This window comes from Haemaphysalis longicornis, unplaced genomic scaffold, assembly GCF_048455015.1.
Source record: "Haemaphysalis longicornis isolate Haplotype H1 unplaced genomic scaffold, Haemaphysalis longicornis Haplotype H1 scaffold_11, whole genome shotgun sequence".
In the NCBI taxonomy this organism is placed as follows: Eukaryota; Metazoa; Arthropoda; class Arachnida; order Ixodida; family Ixodidae; genus Haemaphysalis; species Haemaphysalis longicornis.
The window spans coordinates 123,010,064-123,031,419 of NW_027526214.1; the positions used below are offsets into that span (position 1 = coordinate 123,010,064).

Consider the following 21,356-nt stretch of genomic DNA (forward strand, 5'->3'; position numbering starts at 1 on the left):
CAAATGCAAGTGGACGAGAGAGACCAGAGGAATGCTTTTACGCATTCAGGGTGATGCCGTTCCGGCTGTGCACGGCAGCAGCAACGTTTCAGAGTCATGGGCACCGTGCTAGCTGCTGGCAGAAGCGGCACAACTGTCTCGTATACCTTGACGAGGTCATGGTATTCATCCGAACTTTCGACGAACATCTTGCATGGTTGGAGTCTGTACTCGAGGCTATTCGCTCTTCGGGGCACTCTCAACAGTGACAAGGCGTGGTAACTCGAGACAGCACCTTTTGCGATTCTAAACCAGGTGTTCATCTTGTCTAGCCGTATCAAGGCTGTTTATTCGTTCCGTTTACGTTTCTTTTGCAAGCAGCTCAAGATGCTATAAGACTTAAGGTTCTCTGATCCCGTTTCGATTGGCGAGTGTGGACAGTATGCACATGATTCAAACGTAAATCAAAAAGTAGGCATGCCACAGGTAGGCAGACGGAATTGAATCAGCGCTGCAACGTTTTTGCCAGTTTCCAAAGTTAAATGTCCTGTCTGCTAAATTGGTACGGTACAGGAAGGAACCGGAAGAAATCAATTAAGGCCTTGGGTGCATGGCATGCAGGGTAGGCAGATTTCGTTGAAGGATTACTTCGTCCACTCAGCCACTATCCTGGCGACATGAATTCCGTGGCAAATCGACCTCCACGGTACTCCTGAGCACTCTTCAGTGGAGAGCAACAGCTTTTGTTATCAGCTATCCTGGCCGTCTCTCTCCAGGCTGCAGTGGTGACCGCATCGTAGAGTCCCTTTCAAGATAGCTCTTAGAATTACCGCCGATACAAAAAAAAACAGTTCCCTGCGCCGCTCCCTCAACTTTTCATTGAGGCAAAATCTCTGCGCCACAGACTAGAAACGTATTCTTTTTCTTACCTAATCCACCAGAATTGTACCGTTTCTGCTCACTTAGTGCAGAAATAGCGGTTATGTTTACAAGCATTATGCCTCAAATGAGTGGACCATTATTATCTATGTTTACGCCCTACCACTGATCTACGAGCAAACCTCATGAACAGCATTTTAGTACTGAGTAGAGCAGGCAACCCTCTCATCTGTACATTACGAGAGTACGAAACCGACCCCCCCCCCCCCTTAAAACTGCTAAAAGCAACGTTTTAGTCCCCTGACACTAGTGCTACCATTGAAAATGCCACTACTACGGCGACCACTACGTCTAAAACTTTAACTTCTGATGAGTTCGTCATGCTGTATGCACGAATAATTTAAAATCAACAGCTTCAAGCACTCTTAGTTTTGAATAATATAAACACAGCGATAAACGACGACATCTACAACATAGCTATAATTTGTTAAACATCAAAAATTACTATTCGTTTTGTTGGTTAAGCCACACGGCTGTGGTAACTCTGTGAAATGCGTATGAGCGGCAACCAACGATAAGTTGCCGCCACGTATACTAATAAAAGCACTTGCCTGAAAAGCTGTGCGGGTCACAAGAGTAGTACTTCTTCCAATCCCGCCCGTAGCCGATGTAATCCAGGTACCAGCAAGCAGAAAGAAGAGCGCGCATTCCAGCCGCTGTGACAGCCTCCAGTTCAATCTCTTGAGGTTGCTTCCAAACTTGCACCACCGCGTCCTTTGGCATCTGCGTGGTGCGTTGTCTTAGTTTCATGTCCCTGGCGTGAAGATGTGGTGGCCATAGCACCTTGTATACCAATGACAACTACCAGTTGGACGACATAAGACACTGCCGTCTCAGCGCCACGGGACCGTTCCAGCATTAATGCCTAATATAACTAGTTTTGATAGTACGCCGGTGTAAAAGTGGTGGCGGTGAATACTACTGTATGTGTAACAAAAGCCTGAAAAGGGCTAGCTGGTTAGACACACTGAAGGGTAAGGCGCTAAACAAGGTGTACGGCGTGTTCAGAGGAGGTCTGCGTGTTTCTTTTGGTCCCCGCTATTTAGCGCCTCACCTTCAGTACTCAATGAGTGTGCAGAGCGGGCTTCAGCTTGGAATATTGCCGTGGCATTATTATAACCATCGCCAGAGAGACCCAGCGGTCTAGACCCGATATTGGAATTGAAGAGGTTAAAGCGAGCGCGCTGAGGAAAGACGGAGACAGAGACGAAGGAGCGGTTTTAGATGCAAAGCATCTCTTGCTCTCAGCTCCATCATCCGTCGTCCGTGGTCTGTCCATCCACCGGCCCAGGAAGACATCGGCAACACTGCCGCTCCAGGAGCCCTTTAGGGGAAGCGTGCTCGTCTCGTGCCGGCCCAGGAAGACACCGGCAACACTGTCGCTCCAGCATCTCATGGTCGGGGCTATGTCCCTGCCTTGTTGTGGCGCCGTCGACACCCCCACTGCGCATGCTCGGCTCATCTCGGGCCAGCCCAGGAAGACATGGGTAACACTATCACACCAGGAGCCATTAAAGGGTAAGACACCAGCGGGTGTTCATGAAGCTGAGCGTGCGCAGTGCGTGTCTGCACGGCGCAACGACAAGAGAGGGACATAGTCCGGTCGCATCTAATAAAATTACACCATCGTCCCGTAGGGGAAACCTGAGTAGTATGCGAAACAGCCATGGGCTCAACGCAATTTCCCATTTCGTAGTTCCGGTAAGTGAAAGTGTGGTAGTTACCATGGAAACCAAACTGTAAATATAACGGTAGCTACGTACCTCAACCTAACGGAAACGACGAACTAAAAACTAATGAGCACTTTAATCAACCCCATGGCTGCTTTGCATACTCCTCAGGGTTCCCCTACGGGAAGATGGTGTACTTTTTTGGACGCTGTAGCTAGCGGTGACAGCGGAATTACAGGCAAAAGTTCGCACACTGAATAAACAGTGCTTTTCTCATTGCTACAAACTCCAGCGCTTAATTTCACCATTACGTGGTCCTATCTGGACGCGGCGTACGTGGTTCATCAGCCACGTACGCCAAAGATCTTCTATGGGGAGAGCTTTGAAGATGTGGAAGACTGGCTGGAACAGTTCGAGCGTGTCGCCGCATTCAACGAATGGAATGAGGAGCGCAAGCTACGTAATGTGTACTTCGCTCTGGAGGAAGGCGCACGAACGTGGTTCGAGAACCGCGAGGCCATGAGGATGTCTTTGGAGGAGTTTCGCCGGTGGCTACTCGCAGCCTACGTGAGCGGCGACCACAAATAAAGGGCGGAGGCTGTGCTTCCAGCCAGGAGCCAGCGTCCTAATGAGAGTGTAACCATGTACGACGAAGATATGTCTCGTCTGTTCAGGCGGGCAGACCCCGCCATGGCTGAGGATAAGAAGGTGCGGAACCTCATTCCCGAAGTCAAGGAAGCACTCTTCGTCGATCTGATAAGGAGTCCCCCATTCACCGTGTCCGAATTTATTAACGAGGCTACGCCGATTGAGAGGGCGCTTCAACAAAGGGCCCGACAGTACCACCGCGAAGGAGCTAGCGTGCCAAACGTGACAACTAGAAATCCCTGGGCTCCGCGAGATCGTGATGCATATAGTCCCAAGAGGTGCTCCAACGCCTTCAAGTGAGGAACTTGTCACATGCTTCTGTTCCCGTTACCGAAATCGTCCGAGGAGAACTCAGCCAAGCTGTACGGACATCGGAGTGAGCAGACATGGCGCCACAAGAAGAGCCAAGCATTTGTACGCGGCAGCCTTGAAGAAGCCCACCTACTGCTCTCCGCCTGCAATCGTCCCCGTCACACCGAACCCTAAGCTCAATTTGGGACCCCGCGATTTTCCCTACGATATGGATGTAACACACCGAAAAAAATGGCACCATCTTCCCGTAGGGGATCCCTGAGTAGTATGCAAACATCCATGGGGTCGATTGAAGTGCCCATTAGTTTTCAGTTCGTCGTTTCCGTTAGGTTGAGGTACGTAGCTACCGTTATATTCACAGTTTGGGTTCCATGGTAACTACCACGTTTCACTTACTGGAACTACGAAATGGGAAATTGCGTTGAGCCCATGGCTGTTTCGTATGATACTCAGGGTTTCCCTACAGGAAGATAGTGTATTTTTATTAGATGCGACGGGGCTATGTTTCTCCCTTGTCGTTGTTGCGCCGTCCACACCCCCACTGCGCAGGCTCGGCTTGCTGAACGCCCGGTAGTGTCTTATCCTTTAATGGCTCCTGAAGCGACAGTGTTACCGGCGTCTTTCTGGGATGGCCCGAGATCAGCTGAGCATGCGCAGTGGTGTGTGGACGGCGCCACAAGGGAGGGACATAGCCCCGACCATGAGAGGCTAGAGCGACCGCGTTGCCGGTGTCTTCCTGGGCCGCCACGAGACGAGCACGCTTCCCCTTAAAACGCTCCTGGAGCGGCAGTGTTGCCGGTGTCTTTCTGGGCCGGTGGATGGACGGACGACGGACAACGGACGACAGAGCCGAAAGCAAAAGATGCTTCGCATCTAAATAGCGATGTATGGCGTACTCCTGACCAGAGGCCTCCTTAAACTGTGCGGAAGCAGGATCCGTCTACCGCCTCTGGGCTTACCGTCGGGCTGGTTAATGGGGATTTGCGCCGAACGCACCGCGCCCTAGATACGGAGAGCGACCACGGGAGATCGAGGAGTACATCGCCGGACGTCAGAACATGTTTGCTCCCATGCGCCCTGAGTCTCGGTCACCGTCTTCTACCACCCGACGCAGATCCACGTGTCGCGCCAGATTCTACCGACTGGCGCTCTGGTAACCCCGAGAACCGGGGAAACTGAGGGCAGCGACTTCAGGAGGCGAGGCCGCTGGCCCGCTAACCGCCAGCTTCCTCCACTGCGACGTCCACGATGACAACAAAAAAATGGTCAGTTTAGTGCCAGTAGCTGTTACGCGGAACCGGTATTGTGTGATGTATTTGTGGACATCAACGGCCGCGAGATGACTGCGTTGGCTGGCACTGGTGCGGACCATTGTATTATAAGTGAAACTCTTGCTTCTACTTCAAAGAATGTTCTGACCTCCTGGACTGGTCTTAAAGTTCATACAACTGGAGGCCACTTGACACTCCCATCGGTAGGTGCACTGCCTGAATCAAGATTCACGGCTTCACTTGTCAAATTACTCATTGTGCTTCTGGAGTGTTCGAGAGACCTAATTCTACGCATGTACTTCCTAGGGACCAACAGGGCAATTATCGACTTAGAGAGATCTAAAATTGCCCTTTCTACCAAAGGAGCTATTGCCAGTGATGTGAAAGACGAGCGTGACAAGGCGTTGCGCGTCGTTGCCAACGATGTCATCCTACCACCTCGCACTAGCGTGCTCTTAAATGTTAAAAGTGATGCATTTCAGGATTGCGCCGCTGCTGAGCAAGGTAACATCCGGTTGCTCATAGAGAAAGGCATCTAAATAGCAAGAATACTTGTGAGGCTATAACATGGGTGATCACTAATTTTGCCAACGAGCGTGGGCATCTCGCAAAAGCCACCGCCATCGGGTTCATTGAAGAGATCGCTGACGTAACGCACGTAATCGCTTTGGGAACGACGCGATCTGATTCACTGGCAGCGAGTTTATGCATACCCGTTGAGATCAACCCCGAACTCTCGACCGCTCAAAATGAGGCCCTAAAGTCACTCGTGTAAGAATTTTCCGACTGCTTTGCCACGCCATCAAAAGTGCATAGGACACCCATCGTAAAGCAGTGCATCTTCATGGATGAATCTGTCAGGCCAGTACGCCAGCAACCTTACAGGGAGACGCCAAAGTTAGGGAAGTCATCAAGATTCAGGTGAAGCAGATGCTCGACGATGATGTCATTCAGTCGTCCAAAAGCGCGTGGTTCACTTCCGTAGTTCTACTAAAGAGAAAAAGATAACACGCTTCGGGTTTGCGTTGGCTACCGCAAAGGAACAGCGTGACAAAACGAGACGTTTACCCGCTTCCTCGAATTGACGACACGTTAGACTGCCTCAGTGATGCAAAATTCTTCTCCTCATTACATTTTAAATATGGTTAGGGGAAATAGAGGTTCATGAGCAAGATAGCGAAAAGACAGCTTCGTAACTCCCCGACGGCCTCTAGGAGTTTAAAGTCCTCCCGTTTTGCTTGTGTTCTCCCGCTGCAACCTTCCAACGAATGATGGACACTGTGCTCGCGGGGCTTAAGTGGCAGACGTGTCTGGTTTATTTAGACGACGTGGTCGTTTTTTCCAGTCCATTTGAGGAACATCTTGTGCGAACGAGATGCGTTCTGGAAGCTCTCCGCCCTGCAGATCAGGCCTGAAAAGTGCCATCTTGGGTTCCAAGACCTCAAATGTCTTTGACACGTTGTAAGTGCTCAAGGCGTGTAACCCGATTCCGACAAAACGGCTGCTGTGCGCTCCTTTCCACTGCCCACCACTCATCGAGCTCCTGCGTGGCAGGAACGGTACCGCGTCCCTTCGTAACGCGTCCCTTCATTAGAAATCTAGCCGCGTACTGCCTGCGGTGCAATGTGCTGTGTAAACGGAGCTATGACATCCAGGAGAAATTTCTTCTTGTCGTGCCAACTGTCCTACGGGCGTAAATCTTGCAAGTTTGTCACAATGATCCTTCAGCCGGACATCTCGGCCTCAGTCGTCGCACATTTGCGCGGATCCACGAGAGGTACGTTTGGCCGAACCTTCTTCAATCGGTAAGACATTACGTGAGGACCTGCCGCGATTGCCAGCCCATGGAGACACCTCCCGTAAAACCACCCGGAGTGCTTCACCCAGTTGGTCCCTCCGACGCACCATTCAGGAAGTTGGAATGGACCTAGTTGGGCCATTACCAACATCGCCTCTGGGAAGCAACTGTGTCATTGTAGCCGCTGACTACTTTACACAATATGCCGAAACGAAGGCTCTTTCTCACAGCACCGGTGCAGAAGTCGCCACATTCTTCGCAGCGAACATCGTTCTTGGACACGGGGCTCCTACAACTAGTATTACAGATCGGGGCACCACACTCACTGCTTCCTTCACGGAAATTGTCCTTAGGTTAACTAACTGCGGGCATAGTAAAAGCACGGCATATCACCCTAAACTAAGGGGCCCACGGAGCGCCTTAACAGGACCATGACCGATATATTGTCCATGTGCGTCAATTTAGATAACAAGAATTGGGACGAAATTCTACCTTCCGCAACCTTCGCTCACAGTACGGCTACGCACGAAATCACTCGACTCACAGCACTACACTGGACGCTATGCTTCCAGTAGATAACATTGGCGTTGCCGACAACGGCGTGGAAGATTTCACGCAGCGGGCTGAAGAAGCTGGTCAGCTTGCCGGACTCCGCATTCTAAGGCAACACACAATGGACGCCCTAAGATACAACCAGGGACGACACAATACTGAATACCTAGCCGGAAACCTTGTTTGTGTGTGGACACCCGTTCGTCGCCGTGGGCTTTCGGGAAAGCTTGACCGCTTATACTTCGGCCCATATCAAGTCCTTCGTCGCATATCTGATGGAAACTACGAGGTAGAACCCAAGGCCACCGTAGCCGCCGGCATACCACACAGATCGTACATGTGGCACGCATGAAGCCTTATTACACCCGTTCAGTCCAAGCCCAGCCTGTCTGAACGTATATGGTTAGCTTCAGGTAATTGCATGCTGAGACTGCGTTTTTCAGCTACTATGCTCTCAACACTGCTTAGGCTGGAATACCAACGGACATACCCCCAGGCATCGAGCCGATGCCATGGGGGGAGTAATGCTACGGCATTATTACAATGATCGCTGGAAATACCGAGCGGTCCACACCCAGTATTGGTAGTGAAGACGTTGAAGCAAGCAGCTGAGGTAGGACAAAGAGAAAGAAGAAGGAGCGGTTTTTTGGATGCTGTAGGTGGCGGTAAAAGGGGAAGTACGGGCGCAAGTTCTCCCTCTAAATAAACAGTGCGTTTCTCATTGCTACAAACCCAAGCGCTTACTTTCACCGTTAGAATATGATGCATCTCCGAAATGGAAAAACAATAAAAAAATATTTAGAAATGTTTTACTTAAGACGAAGAACAAAAACATGTTTGGGCATTACAATTGGCTGTTACAAAGCTGAGACAAAGAAAAGCCAGGAAGAACCAAGGAGTTCTGAAAGCGAAACAACAATGTTTAACAGTGAGAGATGGAGATAGTCCCTTGAGTAAGTACGCAGTCAGTTGAAATTTCTGCATTGATAGTGAGCTTCTGCCTGCAGCTGCCATCGCTACTAGAAATGTAATAATACGTGAATGAATGAATATTGAAATATTTGGTACGAATGAATACGTATGAATGAATACGCGAAATATTTGGTATGTTGAAGTCGCATCAAACGGTAAGCGCCGAGTCGGACGTGCATTACAGACGACAGTTTGCCTTGAGTTTGCTTGTTTTCAATGTGGGTGGCGGTGATCGTCGCAATCTGGCGGGAGTTCACTCATTTATATTAGATCAATACCCACAAGGCATTTTAGCAAAGTGGTACTTTGGTTATAAAAAACGTTGGTTACGAAAAAATAAATTAGGCATAGATAAAATGACATTGCAACAATATACATTCATCGACAATTGATGCAAACAGCGTCAGCTGGAGCACAGCCAGTTCATTAGGGACTGGGCAATATATGGGAAATGTGGCGGTGTCGATGTGGGTGCCGAGAGACACAAGGACATCGGATGAGAAAGCGGGTGCGGAGAGGAGTGGCGTTAGCCCCGAGCAGGCAGCGACATTGGCTGCAGCGGGGCTGCGTTCGCTAACATATGCCGCCGCCTTCTATCTTCTAGTCGGGTTCCGTGGCCGCTCGTACGGGAAGTAAAATAGCATATGGTTACCCCATAGGTCGTGCGTCGTTGAATTTGTGCTTCGAACTTAAGTTTATACGTGAGTATTGTGTAGGTTGTAACCATACGCATCATTTTAAATATCACCAGAGTGAAAATAAAAGCAGATATGTATCTATGCGTCTTCTTGCTCGCCTTACCCCAGAGGCCTTCCGTAAATGGTACACTTAATCTCTGCCCCCCTGATGTCCCTATTGTGCCTCCCCCACACCCGCCTATCTCCAGCCCCTAATTTGGTGCTGTTCGAAATTCACGCGTTAGCGAACCTTAAACGCTACTCCAAATGCTTCCTCCTACTCCTAATCTATCGACCCTTACACGGGGAACCCTCGACGCTGACTCTAATTGCACGCTACCCTGTAGAAAACGCTTCACTGCGAGCAGTTGTAGCCGTGAGTGCTCTCTTCACTCCACGGAGCATCTCAGGTCTTCGCCACCTGCTTCTCTTAGAACAGTCCCCGTGGAAGATGTCGCAGGCAACAAACACTTTAGCTTCTACTAACAGTTCCCTCCACTTAACCTAGAGTCCTCCTCTCTCTCTCTCTCTCTTAGAAACGAGCGCAATTAGCGATCAAACGTAACAAGATTTGCTCACCTGCTTTCCCGTAATTTTTCTGTTGCCTCTACGTCCTGTGCTAAAGAATTAGCCGCGCGCCTGCTCACTTCACTGAAGATGTCGAAAGACGATGCCCTTCTGCCCTTTTTGCCGCGAAAATGACCGTCTTATCGACACCGCCAACCTCTCAGGCTCTCCCCGTGCTTTTCGATCGTCCCACACGAGTGATCTTTGCTCCCTTCAATACAATGTTCCTGCATTCCAGTGCTCGCGCCATCTACTGGAAAGTGTTCAACTTGCGACACTGCCATAAGGCCCAGGTTTGCGCGAGTGGTTTTTTTATATCCAGGCCTGTTTTAGGGCGTACTTTTTTATTTGCTATTGGAAAAATCAAGCGCGCATCTATTTTAGATTGAAAGGCCACAGCATCCCGACTTGTGCCTTGATGTTCTGATAAAAATTAGCCTACAATTTTCTTTTTGCTCAGCCATGTTGACAGGTATGAAATATGTTTCCAGATTTAGTAGTTCTGAAGTGGTCTCTGTATATAAACTTCTCGTTCAACAATTCTTTAGACTTTTGGGCAGATGGCTAATTGAAAGGACAGGTAGGCAAACAGACAGGCAGGCGGGCGGACGCATGACAGGACAAGATTTTCGGGTTTAAGAAGCCCAAGAAAGAGTCTAGTGTTGAAAAGCTTCGCTGGTGATTCATATTTTTGTACCGCGCTGTATTGGCACTCAAAAAGACGAGGGAACAGAACACAAAGACGTCACGATCTGTGGTTCTTCCATCTTTGTCTGCTGTTCTCTTGTCTGATTAAGTGTTAATACAGCGAGATTCAAGAGCATGTATAATTACCTAGCCACCGTTCTAGCCTTAGTGATTCGCCTTCACACATTGGAATAGTTCATGATTTCTTTTTTTCTGGGTGCAGCGCCATCTTGTAACCAAAACAATGTCTACGAAAATATACCAGGGTGAATACGGCGTAATTGCCATTTTTACAAACGTCCTTTCGAGGGGTGGTCATCAGGTGATTCCGAGTAGTACCCAAAATAGCGCCATAGGCACAATATGCTAGACATTATGACGTTTAAGTTAAAGGTCTTTTTTTCTCTACTTCACTATGGAAGGAACACAAAAGTATTTCTGTAAAGTGATCTGTGCAGATATAACATCCGAACATAGGATTATCAACAAAGAGCAACCAGAATTTTTTGAAACTACAGTGCCAACCCGCCAGGTAATGTGAAGGCCAATGGGGGCAGAAGCCGTGTGACTCGAGAAGGTGGTCATCCTGGTAAAAGAGTTCAAAATATTGTGGACAGAAAATAACGTCTACAGCGGGTATTGCTACCTCTTCACTGCACCAAAAAGTACCATGTTTCTAAAGAGTGTGGATTAGAGAGCTTGGCTTAGTGCACGCGCAACAGCCGAAGCCTGAGCTCGCCCCGTGTCCGCAGCCTAATGCCCGAGCCTGCACCCCGCCTACAAAGGAATTGTCTGCCCGGGCCACTTTCTGGGCCAAAGCTTTCGGGTAAGCCCGAACCCGTGCAGTGTTCCAGCCCGATTCATAGAGCTTGCTTGGTTCAGGGTTTCACGTTCGTCTGAAATTACGGAGGACCCCCCATCAATCACACCCAGCGACCTTATTTACCGCATTTTAGCTCGAGGTAATCAGTGATTTTGTTTACGAGAGCTTCCCTGAGAAACGTGGCATTGTGATAAACATTCATGGACCTGCTGTGTTTCCTGAGTAGGCGGCCACTTGGTCCGCCCTCCGTTGGTTATTTTTGTACCAGTCTTCAGAATGGCCGATTTTCAACCAACATGAATCAAATGATTATGAATAAAATTATGCCCGTCTGGAGCGGCGTGGAGATTGCGCACCAGGCGCGGATCAGGTTGAGGAGCTTCAGAAGCTCGTCGTGCACATATTTGCTCCGTGATGGGAAATGAACCAAAGGCGCTTCTCTATTATTACATGAAAGAAAGACGACGAAGGGTTTACACCGTTCCAAATTGCACAGGAGAAGTTGCGCTGAGTTAAAATTATGCCGCGGTTGGTTGTGATGAAGCACGATCTCTTGTTGAAGCCATTGGTTTCCCAGGAAATCACGCCATACATGCAGAAACAAGAGTTGGTGAGATAGCCTAAATGAGAGCTGAAAAGCGGTTTGTTAAACCTCAGCTGGTTTTAATGCGAGTTGCTTTCCGAATGTGAGACTTGCTGCAATATTTCACGAGAAAAAATTTTAACATACATTTGGTATTCTTATTTCAATGTTCAGAACGCTTGCTGCTGCCGCATAACTAAATTATGACATCTCTTTACACGAACATTGCCGTTAGTCAACAAATGGTTAACCCGTTTGGCTAACCCAAACGCAACTGCTTTCGGGTCAGCAAAAAGAGATGCACTCTTGTAATAATCAATATATCCCAAGCCAAGTAAAACACTCCTGCGATGCATTGAAAAGGCTCCAGTCATTGGCTTCAGAGTGCTTAGTAATAAGCATTATTACTAAATATATGCGCTTCGGATTTCTTACCGTAATATGGTTGTCGAAGACTTCCTGCCACATAACGTAGGTTTTCCGAAGATTTTTGATCGCCCGGAATAGCCTAGAAATGGCAAAGCAGCATCTCCATAAATGCATAGATAACGGAACACCGACGGCTTTACAAATCATAATTGAAAGCGGGAAACGACGAAACCAAAAAAATAGTCTACGTCAGACAACATGTGCTTCTGTTACCCACTTTGTGCTTCCTCTTTTCAAGCCTTGAATTATGAACGCAGTCCGACTACTTCAACTTTCCGCACTACTGAAGCTTCAAAGATCAACTACGGGCCTCTCAATCCTCAGCGTCTTCTCGCTCAAGAAATGCGCAAGAATACTGCCTTCACACCAATAATTGTTAGCACGTTTACTTTCTTGACAATGAGACCTAAAATGGGATGACGTTTCTGCTGCTTCATCGTCACAGCGCCAAGACTAATGGGATAAAAGGGGAGGAACGCACTGGATAAGCGCTAAAATATTTTATTGAAGAGACACAAATATGAAGCCATCGAAGGTATAAAACAGAGATAAAAAATTAGCCGAGTATCTTCTCCCTTTGTTGCAAATGTCGACAAAAGACGATAGTCGACTGGCGCCCCTGGCAAGTAAATGCCTCCCTTCTCTTTCCCACTCACCTCTCATGCTGTTCCTCTCCCGTCTCGTTCCCTCCAAGACAACGCGCTAGAAGTTTGCTCAAGTCAATTTTAATTTACTGCTCCAAATAAGGTGCCTCGTTGCCAGTGCAGCCATACTGCGGAGACCCGCGTGAATCGAGGCACCCTACTACAATGTTTAGAGAACCATGTTGCCGTACTCCACGAGCATTCCAAGTGGAACCTGGACTCTATCACGTGGAACCTTTCGTTCGTGTTGCCATTTGATTTTTAAAGACGATAGTATTTCTTGGGCTACTTAAACACCGAAATTTTGTCTGTCTGTCTGTCTGTCTGTCTGTCTGTCTGTCCGTCTGTTTATCTTTGACTCAATTCAGCCACGCGGCCAAAGTTAAATGTATGTAAAGTTAATGTAAAGTTAAATACACAGGGAATATTTACAGTGTTTCCTTATTAAAAAAATTATGGATGCAAGGTGTTTCGATTACAAATGATATTGTAAATCTACTGCAGAAAACTGCGGTCAGCTGTTGCCCGCGCCACCTCCTGGCGGCATATGAAAAATCACGCGGACAGCAAGAAAAGGTTCCACTAGCTAGGTTCCACGTTCTGCTTGGAAAGCACGTGGAGGACAGTAACGCGGTTCTATAAACCTTGAAGTCCGCTGCCTCGATTCATACGCGTCTCGGCCTACTGTAGCGCTGGCATCGAGGAACCCGGCCGGTAGCAGTGGAACGCGGTAAATTGAAATCGCCTTGAGCAAACCTTAACTGTGTTTACCTTGGGATGAGCGTGACCGCACAGGAACAGCATGAGAGGTGAGCGGGAAAGCAACGGGGGGCATTTCCTTGGCAAACGTCTACAAAGGCCATCGTCTTTTGACGACATTTACAACGAAAGGAGGAGATACGCGGCCAGTTCTTTTAAGTGCCGCCAGGTAGCGCGGGCAACAGCAGGCGACGGTTTTCTGCAGTTGATTAAGTACTATTTTATTTTCTATCGCAAGAACCAAGCATCCGTGATTTTTTAATAAAGAAACACTGCACCTATCACACCTGTATTGATTTTCTGAATTATATTTGCGTAATGTCTCCTTCTTGTTCAACGTCGACAACTATGAACGCTAAAACCGAATTTTGACGTTTAGATTTGGCTCTGGGTATATAAGACTACTGCGCAGTTTCTGTTTTACTTTGGCCGGGTGGCTGAATCAAATCACAGACAGACAGACAGACAGACAGACAGACAGACAGAGAGCCAGACAGACAGACAGACCAAACTTTCTGCGTCTAAGTAGCCCAAGAAAGACTGTCGTGTGTAAAACATGACACCTGAAGCCACTAAAAGCAACTGCGCAGGCGCACGTTGTCGTGCACCCCTCTTGTCACTAGAGTGTGTTCCTACTCTTTGTCCCGTTATTCTTTGCGCTGAGAAGATGAATCTGTACCAACTACCCTGGTTCTCCACGCTACTTCAGTTGGTTTCTGCTGCCCCGTTACCCTGCACTCCCATCTTCTCTTCCTCTCTCCCGTCCCCTTTACCCCACTTTCTCTCAACGACACCTGGAGAACTTGGCGTTATTCTTCTTTTCTTCCCCCTCCTGATTTGTTTTCTGTCCCTTGTCTTCCATCTCATCTATCCTTTCCTCTAACCTCTCTTGAAATCCTGCCCTTTCCGCTCCCCATCATGCCTTCCTCTACCACTACCACACACCCCTACGCCTCGTCCTTCTTTCCTCGCTTCTTCGTCCCACCTCTTGCAACCTCTCCAGCGTCACATCTTGCCTTCCATATTCCTGCTCATGGAGCTCCGGGCTGTGTACAACTCAGCTCAGGAATGAGAATATTGATTGATTGATTACCGCGCCAGAGCTACATATGGGTCGTGAGGTGATTAACTGTGCGATAAATGGGCACGATCAACGATCCATTTGGATCTGCTAGAGTTGACCGAGTTGGACGAGTTGTAGCCGCTGCTATCGTCGCTGTCCGGAAGTGGTCGTAGCTTGATCTCCTCAATCGTAAGGATGTCAAAAGGGGCCGTCACCGGAGACGCAAGGAGCAAGTCGCCAGCTTCGAAGCAAACTCGGGCGCAGCGCGAACATGACGGAGTGAAACACTTTACCTATGACTTGGCTAGCGCTGTGGCGAGCTTGTTCTTCAAGCAAGTGTTGTGGGTACGCTGGCCAGTGCGAGCGTACCACATCTATCCTGCAAGGCACGTCGCTCTCCACTGTACAGGAATAAGATTTGTTTTTTCCGTGGTTACGGCTCCGAGCATCCCAACCTCAATGGTTATTACCCATGTGCGCGGTCCATGGTTAACAGCGGGCAAAGAAAATGCAGGGTCACTGCGACAGCGCATAGCGAGGAGTCAACAGCAATTAGTCACTAGGGGGTTCTGATGCATGTGCGAACAGCTCGGAGTCTCGGTTCTCTGGTACACTTATCACCTGCGTGCTAAGGCTTGCGCATCTGTATAGTTTGCGAAACGGTGGCTTCTGTTCTGCCGGCCGGAGTGTAGTCCTTCATACTTCTCCGCCATGTTTATTTTACAAGTTCAATTTACTTCAGCCCCTTCGGAGTACTGCGCTCATTCTCCCTTCAATTCTACAACCCATTTCCGCGAGTCAGCGCTTCTTTCGACATTCACCGAAGCTATAAACTTGTGTAAAATGAAGCCGGTGTTGGCGCAATGACCCTAACAGGGTTGGCGCAGCAACAGCGTCATTGGGCCGCACGGGCCAGCCTTGCGTCGAGTTTGGCTGGGTACTACGGGCAGTAAAAATTAGCGGAGAGCTCACGTACACACACGCTGCGTCAATGTGCTGCACGGCAGCACATAAACGTGGCACATGCACAGATTGTGGTCGAGACAACCAACCCGGATAAACGTAGACAACAACATACCCTGACAAACACGAAAAACAAAAAACTCGCACAAACGTAGAAACCATGACCGTTATAGCCTATGCGCAGACAATGGATATGTTTTCTTGCTCGCCATTTGAGAGGCGTTCTTCAACGGAAAAAAGAAATGTCGTATTATTTAAAGCATTTGTGCAGGTAAATGAGGAAACACACAGACGACACTATCAACATCTTCAGACGACTGCGGAGGAAAACGGACACTCGAGCTACCTTGTAGTGAACACACCAAGAAGTTACGGCGCATGTTATTTGCTGAATGCTTCATAGAATCACAGGTGCACTTAGAAAGTGTGTGTTAAGTTCTCGTCCCACACTTATTAATTAAAACCGCCCGGCAACTTGGTATCTTTCGCTGGGGTTAGCTTGTTTACCCGTATTGTGTTTGTTTCCCAACCAGTCGGGCTGAGTTGGGCGCGAGGGGCGTAAAGGGAAGCCACCACGCTTTAGTGTCCACCCGACGAGCGGGGCCGGAGACGACGCATACAAACGCGTCGATGAGGCCTTAATAGTTGAAGCCGATGTCAGCTTTTGAAGACGGATTTCCTTGTATTCGTTTGGAAACCGGTGGAGCGGGAACCGTTGATATTTTAAAGACCGCGATTACCGCCACGCGAATCCCCGAAGCGGACGGGAGCTGTTACTCGAGGAAGTTTCAGTTCGTCACGCGTCTGAGCCTGGTGACATGGCGGATGGGACGCATCAATACGTAGGCAACCAAGCTTTGTTAGACGCTGTAGGTGTTTACAAAGGAAATGAATTCTGTCGGCACGGAGCATAAACAGAGGCGTGCACGGTATGGACAATACTTTAAGACGTGCCGCTCGATAACCTATTCCAGTCGTTAGGTCTGCTTTTAGGTGGTTGGTTTTCATTTATGTTATATTTGTGTTTTGCGGATTACGTTTGGGTTTCTGTATGAGAGTAAGAGAGGTGGGTCAGGTGGCTATCGCTAGCTTTGTTTGTCACGGTGGCCAGTCAGTGTACTGGTGTGGTGTAATCAATGAGCCATCCTCACTCTCAAGTTGAGACGTCCCTTTTGTGGGCGGGGTTTTGGTGGTGAAACCGAAGAGTTTCTTGTTTTGAAGGAGGTCCGAGAGAGGAGAGAGCCGGGAGCGCCCGCTCTAAGCGGGCTTGTCCGGCCTCTTGTTTGCGATTACGAGCCATGAGTTGCAAATACGTAGTGTAAATAAAGTGTACATGTTGTACATTTTGAGTTTTCGTGGAGTAGACATCGTCGGCTAAGTTCCGTAGGCCAACGAGCCAGCCAGTCGTCGTTTCATCAGATTATCGCTTCGAGCATCGACATCGAACGAGCGATCAACTTTTAAGTTTAACTACGTGCATCGGAACAATAGTACTTTGAGCGGTGTGCTCCCAACAATTAGGCGAACGATAGGATATAAACGACTTGGTACAAACTTCTTAAATGGCCAGGAAAGGATTCCGATCGCCAAATCAGTTGCTCTCCAGTTTCGAGAAATGTCACATTTCCCGTGGAATCCGCAGTTTTTGGGGCAATACCAGCACGACGGGATATGTCTAACGTCTCACGATTGTGCAAAATTATCGAATTCCATTAATAGAATTTCTTGCCACTGTACCTGCTTGCAGCAACGCAAATGACGTGAAAACAAGAGAACGTATTTGCCGCATCGACCAAGTAAATCCCGTCTCCTTATATCCCTCTCCTTTTCCAACTGCCTTTCATGTTCAACTCTAGATGTCATATTTCCAAGTCTAAGCCTAAATCTCTTTTCCCACCTTCATTTTCTCTCTCCCTCCCAACCAGTGCTTCATCATACCTCTCTCCCACGCTCTTAAGATCTTAAAATGGCGAGGCCCTGAGCTGGCTTCCAAAGTGGTTTTATTTGTGGCAGAAATCTGCTCTCTAGTTCTTACAGAGGTAAGTCCAAGAAACAGAAGGCCTATTTTCTCACACCAACGAAAGATAGTACCAGAGTTTTTCAATGCCTTTCTGGCCATGAAACTTCGCTGTTACGCTATGGGAGAGCTTCGTGCGCTGGTGTTGATCGGAGCGCAGCTTGGGGCGTGGTCAGAGCGCGTTTGGCAGGAAACGAACCACGCAGTAAGATAAAACAGACTCTCCCCGCCTTATCAGCAGTACACATTCGCTTTACGTGTCGTGGACCGCTCAAATTTTGTGAGTGGCGAAAAAATTTGGTGCGAACGGGCATGCTGCTTCTGCGTTCCTGCCTGCGAGTCTGGCTACAGAGCAGCGGCGGCCGCCCGATGCCCTCCGATCTGCGGTGGCGCCACTCGCGGTAGCCTTTGTTCCCGTACGAAACTTGGCCGGGAGTTTCATGACCAGGGAAGCCTTTAAGGACTCTGGTGGTACTCTGGCAGGCAAGGAATATTTGTTGCCTCGGCGACTTGCGATGGCGTAGTTCTCCGAGGCGACGCTCATATTTCTTGGTTGCCCACCTGAATTCTCCTTCATGTCTCAGGTTTTTACGGCGACACTCCAGCCCATATATGTTTTCAGACGTCGTCATTGTCGTGGTTACTTCAGCAAGTGAGTCGCACAAGGGACAATGAAGCTCCTGTTTTTTTTTTTTTTTTTGAGCTAGCCTTTCTGTCCCTACGGGGTTACAGCAGGAGGTACTCCGTGTACCGTGATTGCGGGAGCTGACTGTGCATGCGCGATTGTTATTGTGAACAGTAACCTCGGTGCACGTCCCCAGCGAAGTGTGCCCTGGCGTCGTGGTTACAACTTCACTCCGCTCGGCGCTTCATGGCTAGTACATGCGACAAAAGCCATCATGGTAATGTCGTTTATTACGTTAGTCTTGCTGAATGATGGTGAATGAGTACAACAAATGGCTTTTTTTTCAGACAAACGAGCAAAATCTCCGCCCCCACTCGTGCTAAGCCTCGCCCCTCCCCCACCCCTCCCTCAAATGGTCCAGATGCGTTGATGAACTTGCAAAAGGTCCTTGCGCCTTTCAAATCGAGCTGGGCAAGGCTGAGCAAGCCGCCCTAAGCGGGACACAGTGCTCGATAAAGCAAGGAAGACTAGAATTTGCGCTCGAGATCTTGGCCATTCCTGCAATATGCCCGTCTACATAAACGAACACCTGTGTCCTGTCTTGAAGCGGCCACTTGGAATGGCCGTAGCAAAAAGAAGGTGGCGAACTGGGAGTTCGTGTGGACGAAATCTGAAAGATTCTTGCTCGGAAAGATGAATCCGCCCCGATTGTCCACATTCGTAACGCGCATGACATTGAGAAGATCTCGTAAGCACAGCAACCGCTGCACCATTGCTGACTGTTTGTTACAATGGCGTCAACATCCACCGACGTTAATAACCTCGTAAGTAGTTTTCCCAGTGATAGGCTATGCTGTTTCAATTTAAACATTCGCTCAGCTCGTCATAAAGAAGACGATTCGTCGATTTTTCTAGACGAATTTTCTCTTTCGTTTGACATTATTATGTTGACAGAAACTTGGTACACGCCTCAATGCGACGTGCACAAACGCCCTGGCTATCAAACCTTTTTCCTAAATCGAAACAGCAAGAAAGAAGGCGGTCTTGTCCTTTTAACAAACAGCCACTTGCTCTTGCGTTCTCTTTTAATTCCACTGACGTTGAATGTTTGACAGTGACAGCCAATGATTGTGTTTATTCGGTTATGTACCGACCTCCGGACTCCTGTGCAAACAATTTTTTCCCACTTCTTGACAGGCTACTGAATTACATGAATGACAATAATCTAAAATTAATTCTTGGTGGTGACTTTAATATCGACCTTCTAAAGCAATCGCCAGTTCAAACTTCGCTTGTTTCGACCATTGAATCAAGGCGGTCTTGTCCTTTTAACAAACAGCCACTTGCTCTTGCGTTCTCTTTTAATTCCACTGACGTTGAATGTTTGACAGTGACAGCCAATGATTGTGTTTATTCGGTTATGTACCGACCTCCGGACTCCTGTGCAAACAATTTTTTCCCACTTCTTGACAGGCTACTGAATTACATGAATGACAATAATCTAAAATTAATTCTTGGTGGTGACTTTAATATCGACCTTCTAAAGCAATCGCCAGTTCAAACTTCGCTTGTTTCGACCATTGAATCAAGGCGGTCTTGTCCTTTTAACAAACAGCCACTTGCTCTTGCGTTCTCTTTTAATTCCACTGACGTTGAATGTTTGACAGTGACAGCCAATGATTGTGTTTATTCGGTTATGTACCGACCTCCGGACTCCTGTGCAAACAATTTTTTCCCACTTCTTGACAGGCTACTGAATTACATGAATGACAATAATCTAAAATTAATTCTTGGTGGTGACTTTAATATCGACCTTCTAAAGCAATCGCCAGTTCAAACTTCGCTTGTTTCGACCATTGAATCAAACGGCCATGCTATCGTAACAGAATCAGCCACACGCGTGACACCGAACTTGGCAACGCTCATTGATATGTTTGTTACAAATATAAACTTAAACAGAGTATCAGCTGGTGTATTGGGCAATGACATCAGCGACCACTTACCAATTTATGTTCTTGTTGATTTCGCTGTCAAAAGACTGAGTGACCCAGCAACTGTAACACGGCAGAATGTCACGCCCCTAACACTGAGTGCTTTCTATTCCAGCATCTCGAACTTAACGTGGAATGACGTATAAATTTCTGAGACGGCTGACGAAGCCTACCACACCTTTATGGCTATACTCAAACGCGTGTATTTCGGTCATTTCTAGGAAATCATTGTTAAAAAAGACCGCAATGCACGCAAGCCTTGGATAACCCCAGATTGCATAAAAATGATAAAAAAGAAAACAACAACGTTTAACAGGTTTCTAAGGACTAAAAATCCATCACATTTCGCTTCTTTGAAGCGGTATCGTAATAAATTAAACTCGTTCCTTAAATCTGAAAACCAAATATATCTGCACAATCAATTTCGCCGTGATTGCTGCCCGGGAAGTGCTCAGGTTTGGAAAAAGCTTAACTTTTTACTAAATAGAGGGTATATTGCCCATGACACTAAAGAAATGAACATCGAAGGGCGGGTGATTAAAGGCTTAGAACTTGCAGAGAAATTTAACCAATTCTTTAACGAAACTGTACAGACTTCACTCAATGCAAATTATACAGGACAATCGTTACCCTCAAACCCTTATAATATGCAACAAGGTCGAGAACTGGGCCAGTTGGTATACATTCATTCTGAGGGAGCAGCGCAAACTAGACAGGACAAAGGGTAGGACACAACACAACTCGTGTTGTGTCCTACCCTTTGTCCTGTCTAGTTTGCGCTGCTCCCTCAGAAGGACCTTATAATATATTCCTACAACCTACGCATGAACATGAAGTATGCTTAATTTTTTCAGCTCTTAAAAACAGTACTGTACGCGATGTAGAGAACATTCAAATTGTACCTATCAAAAATGTTATTCGCATCATAGCTTCTGTGCTGGCATACATATGTAACTTAGCCTTATCAACCGGATGCTTTCCAAAAATGATGCAAACGTCTATAGTGAAAGAGTTGTACAAAAAAGGTCATAGGAAGGATGCGAACAATCACAGGCCCATTTCAATACTGTCCGCGTTTTCCCAATGCTTAGAAAAAATAATCTATAAGCGAATCGTGAATTTTTGTTCCAAATATAGTTTACTCTTCTCATCGCAGTATGGTTTCCTTCAAGGTAGATCCACGGAGACAGCACTGCTCGGTCAAAAAGAAATAATTCTCAAGTGGTTTGAAAAAAAAAAGTATGTGTATTGGTGTCTTCGTGGATTTCTCAAAAACGTTTCATCGCCTCAGTCACAACACGCTTTTTAAGAAACTTGATCTATATGGAATTCGTGGCACCCCACTTCTTCTTATGAAATAATATTTCCAGTATCGTGAACAGTGCGT

General features: G+C 47.7%; 1 protein-coding gene across 1 annotated transcript in view; it reads right to left on the bottom strand.

Moving 5' to 3' along the window:
- LOC144160985 (beta-hexosaminidase subunit alpha-like) overlaps nt 1-21,356 on the bottom strand; it is a 196,522-nt gene that overhangs the window by 55,770 nt on the left and 119,396 nt on the right. The window contains exons 10-11 of the mRNA XM_077692049.1: nt 11,914-11,986; nt 1,470-1,641 (exon numbers count right to left, since the gene is read on the bottom strand). Of these exons, the coding sequence (XP_077548175.1) occupies nt 1,470-1,641; nt 11,914-11,986 (245 nt within the window). The remainder of the gene's footprint in view (nt 1-1,469; nt 1,642-11,913; nt 11,987-21,356) is intronic.